This window comes from Mandrillus leucophaeus, unplaced genomic scaffold (assembly GCF_000951045.1).
Source record: "Mandrillus leucophaeus isolate KB7577 unplaced genomic scaffold, Mleu.le_1.0 Scaffold274, whole genome shotgun sequence".
In the NCBI taxonomy this organism is placed as follows: Eukaryota; Metazoa; Chordata; class Mammalia; order Primates; family Cercopithecidae; genus Mandrillus; species Mandrillus leucophaeus.
The window spans coordinates 223,034-230,582 of NW_012102854.1; the positions used below are offsets into that span (position 1 = coordinate 223,034).

At 38.7% G+C, this 7,549-nt stretch overlaps 1 protein-coding gene across 5 annotated transcripts in view; it reads left to right on the forward strand.

Annotated features, from left to right (window-relative positions):
- ZNF790 (zinc finger protein 790) overlaps nucleotides 1–5,859 on the forward strand; it is a 28,504-nt gene extending 22,645 nt beyond the window's left edge. For all 5 annotated transcript variants that reach the window (XM_011984770.1, XM_011984769.1, XM_011984768.1 and 2 more), the window contains exons 4-5: nucleotides 175–270; nucleotides 3,186–5,859. In XM_011984770.1, the coding sequence (XP_011840160.1) occupies nucleotides 175–270; nucleotides 3,186–4,867 (1,778 nt within the window). In that variant the 3' untranslated portion in view covers nucleotides 4,868–5,859. The remainder of the gene's footprint in view (nucleotides 1–174; nucleotides 271–3,185) is intronic.
- Nucleotides 5,860–7,549: the final 1,690 nt, after the last annotated feature.

Genomic DNA, 7,549 nt, shown 5'->3' on the forward strand with positions numbered 1-7,549 from the left:
CTTTGTAAATCTGGCTATAGTTATCATCAGTGGGCACCTCCATCTTTCCCATCCTTTATAACTTATTTTTGCCCTGCCTGTAATTGTTTTCTCTTCCTTAGTAACCAAAGAAGTAGTCGCAAATTTTAGAATCTTTACAATGTGGTTCTTTGCTGTTTCTTATCTTCTGGGCAGGTCTTTGCATTTATCAGCCAGAAGTGTTCTCTTTATTGGAGAAAGGGAAAGAGCCCTGGAAGATTCTGAGGGATGAGACAAGAGGACCTTGCCCAGGTGAGTGAGGGCTGAACAGGCACAAGGAGGCCATTGTTGTGGACAACAGCTCAGCTGCATAGTGAGGCAGCAACACCTCTAAAATACTGGTCTGGAATATCCCCTTAAGACCAAAAAATGGGCCAAGTGTGGTGGCTCACGCCTGTAATCCTAGCACTTTGGTGGGTTGCCTGAGCTCAGGAGTTTAAGACCAGCCTGGGCAACATGGTGAAACCCCATTTCTACTAAAAAATAAATAAATAAATACAAAAAATGAACCGGGCATGGCGATGCGTGCCTATAGTCCCAGCTACGTGGGAGGCTGAGGCAGGAGAATTGTGGAACCAGAGAGGCAGAGGTTGCAGTGAGCTGAGATCATGCCACTGCACTCCAGTTTGGTCAACAGAGTAAGACTCTGTCTCGGGATAAAAACAAAAACAAAAAAACTGGCTGGGTGCCGTGGCTCACTCCTGTAATTGCAGCACTTTGGGAGGCTGAGACAGGCAGACCACCTGAGATCAGGAGTTCGAGACCAGCTTGGCCAACACGGTGAAACCCTGTCTCTACTAAAAATACAGAAACTAGCCAGTGTGCTGACACACACCTATAGTCCCAGCTACTCGGGAGGCTGAAGCAGGAGAATTGCTTGAACCTGGAGGGCAGAGGTCGCAGTTAGCCGAGATTCTTTTGAGACTCCATCTCAAAAAAAAAAAAGGTCTGAGGCCTAGATAGAGACAAAACCTTTTCCAAAAGAACTTTCTCTTCACTCCAAACACTGGTCTATTTTTGTGCTCTCATTTTTCACTCATGTAACAAAAAGGTAAGTGCCATTCTTTTCTCCAGTGGTGCTTATTTTATCTATGACTTGGATCAAGTTCCTTCCCATCTCCCTTTTTTGAAATTTAGATTTTCATAAAATTCTTCATTCTGTAAAAAAACAAAACCAAACCAAACATTTTTGACCTCATTTTTTAAATTTTACCCATCCCTTTTGAATTTTTCTCATTTTTCCTAGCTTCTCCTTGATTGTACATTGCCTGCATTTGTTAGTTCATTCTTATTAGTTCATTCTTTCAACCAACATTTATGTATTTGCTCATTTTAGGTTTAACAGAATTAACAAAGAATATATTATCTCTTAAGAAACTTTTTGTCCTCTTCTGTGACTGGAGCATGGCCATACATTTCTGCATACAGGGAACATTAAGAGAAGACCTAATAGACTGCTTAGCTGAAAATTAGAGTAATGGGTGATAACAGTTTCTGGTCACAGTGAGGAGGAAGTGGCAGAAGAACAGTTAGGGCACATGAAGTACAACCAGAAGAACACAGTGTCATAAAAGACAAGCCCAGCCAGGCGCGGTGGCTCATGCCTGTAATCACAGAATTTTAGAAGGTCGAGGCGGGCGAATCACCTGAGGTCGGGAGTTCAAAACCAGCCTGGACAACATAGCGAAACCCCATCCCTACTAAAAATACAAAAATTAGTTGGGCATGGTGGTGGGCACCTGTAATCCCAGCTACTTGGGAGGCTGAGGCAGGAGAATCGCTTGAACCCAGGAGGTGGAGGTTGCAGTGAGCTGAGATTGCGCCACTGCACTCCAACCTGGAGTGCAGTGACAGAGTGAGGCTCCATCTCAAAAAAAAAAAAAAAAAAGACAAACTCTGACTTGTCTAGTTCCCCATATTCCCCAGCTTTTCCTCTCTAATAATCATCATCATCTACTGATTATTCAACACTTACCCTGTGTCAGGCACTTAATAGAAATAGCATATTATTCCCAATCCTTGCAACGAACCTCTGCAAAGTGATGATTTATTCCTTTTTATGATATGAAAAATTAAGAGCTCAGTCAAGCTCAGTAATTTTCCAATCACCTAAAAAGTAGTTTTAGTAAAGAGAACTGGAGTCTGAAACTGCAGTTTGTCCTCTTTCCATTGCAGTACATTACTGCTCATACTTCATAACTAAACTGCCTTTCAATTCATTGAGTCACTGCTAGAGTACTTGCTCTGTCCCCCAAGAAAAACTGAAAACAATAGTACTTGATCCTAAATATATATTTAAAAAAAAGAGTCACGGAAGAGTCCTACTTATTCTCAGCTTTTGCCTGACTCCTTCCCCCTTGAAAAAAATTCTCAAACTAATTTTTTGTTGTTGTTAAGACAGGGTTTTACTCTGTCACCCATGCTCGAGTGCAGTCGTGTGATGATGGCTCCCTGCAACCTCAACCTTCTAGGCTCAGGTGATCCTGCCACCTCAGCCTTCTAGGTAGCTAGGACCACAGGCATGCACCACCATTCTTGGCTGCTTTTTTATAGAGATGGGGTTTTGCCATGTTGCCTAGGCTGGTCTCGAACTTCTAAGCTCAAGCAATCTGCCTCAGCCTTCCCAAGTGCTGGGATTACAGGTGTGAATCACTGTACCTGGCTTCAAACTATTTTTCTGTCTAAACTGTCACCCATAATTATCTCCTTTAACCTAAATACAGCATACCCTGGTATTGAGATCCTAGTTTGGTAACTCTGGATCAGATTGCTTCCCTCATATTGGACTGATACTCTGCCATTTCCCAGCATTCCTGTTTTTAAGCTCTGAATTATATAAGACATTCACCATAGTACTTGCAAACTTGTAGATATTTTATGACTTATTATTCTGTTATTGAGGTGATACCTGGATAATCATTTTTTATTGAGCTCCTCAGATGAATATGATCAAAATAAAATATACTTCTCATCACTTGACTCAACTTACATTATTTCTTTTAAATTTCTACTTATTTCTTGCCCTTTTTTTCATATTGCTCATATTTGAGAATTTTTTAAGCCATTCACTTCTCATATGCTTTATTTCAATATTTTCTACATCTATTTTAGAAGTTTTATTGCTTTTTGTACATAAAACAGTATGATGTTTTTATCTTATTTTTCAGACATGCAGTCCAGGTGTCAGACCAAGAAGTTATTACCAAAAAATGGCATTTGTGAGAGAGAAATAGCCCAACTGGAAATAATGAAAATTTGTAAAAACCACAGCCTTGAATGTTTATGTTTTAGAGGTGATTGGGAAGGCAATGTTCAGTTTCAAACACTACAAGATAATCAAGAGGAATGTTTCAAGCAGGTGATACTCACCTGTGAAAAAAGGCCCACTTTTAACCAGCACACAGCCTTTAATCTACACCAGAGACTTAACACAGGAGACAAACTGAATGAATTTAAAGAATTGGGGAAAGCCTTTATTTCTAGCTCAGATCATACTCAACATCAGTTAATTCACACAATTGAGAAATTCTGTGAAGATAAAGAATGTGGGAATACCTTTCTTCCTGATTCAGAAGTTACTCAACATCAGACAGTTCACACTGTTAAGAAAACATATGAATGTAAAGAATGTGGGAAGTCTTTTAGTTTACGTTCAAGTCTTACTGGTCATAAGAGAATTCATACTGGTGAGAAACCTTTTAAATGTAAGGAATGTGGGAAAGCCTTTAGATTTCATTCACAGCTTAGTGTCCATAAGCGAATTCATACTGGTGAGAAATCTTATGAATGTAAGGAATGTGGGAAGGCCTTTAGTTGTGGCTCAGATCTTACTCGACATCAGAGAATTCATACTGGTGAAAAACCCTATGAATGTAATGAATGTAGAAAGGCCTTTAGTCAGCGATCACATCTTATTAAACATCAGAGAATTCACACTGGTGAAAAACCTTATGAATGTCAGGAGTGTGGGAAAGCTTTTACTCGTGGATCACACCTAACTCAGCATCAGAGAATTCATACAGGTGAGAAATCTCATGAGTGCAAGGAATGTGGAAAAGCCTTTATTCGTGGTTCAAATCTTGCTCAACATCTGAATGTTCACGTTGGTAGGAAACCTTATGAATGTGAGAAATGTGGGAAAGCCTATATTTGGAGCTCACACCTTGCTCGACATCAGCGGATTCATACTGGCAGGAAACCTTATGAATGTAAGCAGTGTGGGAAGACTTTTACTTGGCCTTCGTATCTTGCTCAACATGAGAAAATTCATAATGAGAGGAAATCCTATGAATGTAAGGATTGTGGAAAGACCTTTCTTCATGGCTCAGAGTTTAATCGACATCAGAAAATTCATACTGGTGAGAGAGACTATGAATGCAAGGAATGTGGGAAGACCTTTTTTCGTGGTTCAGAACTTAATCGACATCAGAAAATTCATACTGGAAAGAGGCCATATGAATGTGAAGAATGTGGAAAAGCCTTTCTCTGGGGTTCACAACTTACTCGACATCAGAGAATGCATACTGGTGAGGAACCTTATGTATGTAAAGAATGTGGGAAATCTTTTATCTGGGGTTCACAGCTTACACGACATAAGAGAATTCATACTGATGCAGAACCTTATGGATGCAAGAAAAGTAGCCACATCTTTAGTCACCATTCATATTTTACTGAACAAAAAATTCATAATGGTGCAAATCTCTGTGAATGGACAGACTATGGGAACTCCTTTAGTCATGAGTCAAGCTTTGCTCAACACCAGAATATTTACACTTTTGAGAAATCCTATGAATTTAAAGATTTTGAGAAAGCATTTTCTTCGAGCTCTCACTTCATTTCACTCTTGTGAAATATTATATAAAAGTGTAGGAAGGGCTTTATTCATGACTTCTTAATTGACATCATTTATTTTTTTCTCTTGAGGAACCCCACAAATATAAGTAATATTGGAAGGCATTTTAACAGGGCACACATCCAGAAGCAGCAGCAGATAATTCACCATGCAATCAATATAGGAAGGAAATTACTGATCATTGCAGAATATCAGGGTAAAATTTTATGAGATGATAGCATTAATTCTTTTTGAATAATTCTCAAAACATTCTTATCAGAGATGTTCCATAAAGAATTTATATATAATTCGGCCAGGCAAGGTGACTCACGCCTGTAATCCTAGCACTTTGGGAAGCGGAGGTGGGTGGATCACCTGAGGTCAGGAGTTCAAGACCAGCCTGACCAACATGGTGAAACTCCGCCTCTACTAAAAATACAAAAATTAGCTGGGCATGGTGGCACACGCCTGTAGTCCCAGCTACTTGGGAGGCTGAGGCATGAGAATTGCTTGAACCTGGGAGGTGGAGGTTGCAGTGAGTCAAGATCACGTCACTGCACTCTAGCCTGGGTGACAGAGAAAGACCCCATCTCCAAAAAAAAAAAAAAAAACCCACAAGAATTTATATACAATTCATTTTGGAAATCTTTCATCATTAGCAAAATTCTGTTGTACTTCCACAAAAATCATGTAATTAATTAATCTAGAAAAGCCTTGAACTATGTCATACAATTTATTTGGCATGTCTTGTTTCAATACATCTTGCCTCTATATGTTTTTTGGAAAGTATCTTAAATCTATGTCTGTTTAATCTTATTCATTAGATTGTAAGGGTTGAATGATTTGAGATTTACGTGACTTAGTGACTGTTATTTGTATTGGTATTAAGCCATTTTATGAGAGGAGGACTTTAAGACAATGATGATAGACAAATAAGTCATCTCTATTTATGTCTTATTGAACATCAGAATGTTAATTCTGAAAAAAATCAGTAAAATACAATGAAGAAAGCTTTGGATGAGTATTAATTTCACATGCTACATCAAAAAAACCTATAAAAGAAAGCCTTGTGACTTTAGTGAAAGTGGGGTTGTTGAGTGTTCAGCAGTTTTTTAAAAGACATTCAGAAATGATTTCTCTCTAACAAATTTCTAAAGCCAAGTGTCATATAATTCATTTTTCACCACAGTTATAACTCAGAAACTAGCAGATAGCCATATGGATTCTTACCTCTTGGAAATTTAGTACTACATATAAACCGTTCTTAAAGAGCATATAAAAAGTGAAATTACAGATGATTTAGAATGATAATGAGACCTATATTTTAAATCCTGTGAAATAACTAACACAGTTATCAATAGAAATTGCTGTGTATAAAACCAAGACTGAGGGCAGTTTGTTTATCATCACCACTGTATCCCCAGCACTTAGGACAGTGCCTGTAGTGTTGTAGGGCCTCAAATATTTATTGAGTTAAATAATGATTACTCAGCAAGGTAGAATAAGAACAAATACCCAAAAGAATGAATGGAAAGGCTTAATGAAAAGTTGAAATCATGGAATAAAAAAAATATACGTTTTTCATCAAAATCTAGTCCTTTGAAGAAAACTATTAATTATTAGGCTTTGTCAGTGCTATAAGAAAGGAGAAATGGGATACAACTATATGTTTAGGGGATATTTTTTGGTATTAACATAAGTATGTGAGCTCTGTTAGACATGATTTTTATATGTGGGTGGTTTTTTTCCTAGGAAAACATTATTAAATGTGATTCAGTTTCAAAAACAACCAAAAAAGTTCAAAACATAGAAAAAAGTATCATGTAAGATGAGGCTGAGCACAGTGGCTCATGCCTATAATCCGAATACTCTGGGAGGTTGAGACAGGAGTATCACTTGAACCCAGAAGTTCCAGACTTGCCTGGACAACATAGGGAGACCCCCATCTCTGCAAAAAATAAATTAGCCAGGTATGGTGGCACATGCCTGTAGTCCCAGCTACTCAGGAGGCTGAGGTGAGAGGATTGCTTGAGCCCAGGAGTTTGAGGCTGCAGTAAGCTGTGATCACCCCACTGCACTGCAGCCTGGTTGATGGAGCAAGACCCTGTCAAAAACAAAACAACAAACATATAAGACTAGATAACTGTACAGAAGTAGATGGGATAGCTCTTGAACACGAATTCCAGAAAAAATTTCACTCATGAAGATACATGAAAAAAACTAACATAGATGAACCCAATATTTAATCAAAGAATAACATAGGAGATATTTGCTTATATTGTTTAAGCTCTGAGCAGGATGGATAATTTTTATTTTTGAGGTGGAGTCTCACTCTAGTTGCCCAGGCTTGAGTGGAGTGGGGCGATCTTGGCTCACTGCAATCTCTGCCTGCCAGGTTCAAATGATTCTCCTGCATCAGCCTCCCAAGTACCTGGGATTACAGGTACCCTCCACTATGCCTGGCTAATTTTTGTATTTTTAATAGAGATGGGGTTTCACCATGTCAGCCAGGCTGGTCTTGAACCCCTGACCTCAGGTGATCTGCCTGCCTCAGCCTCCCAAAGTGCCAGGACTACAGGTGCGAGCCACCATGCCCAGCCTGGATGAATAATTTTGAATGATGAAAAGTTACTTTATCAATTTCTTCTAAGTGAAGTTCTTGGTATCTTTTAGTGTTTTGTTTTTTTTTTTTTTTTTTTT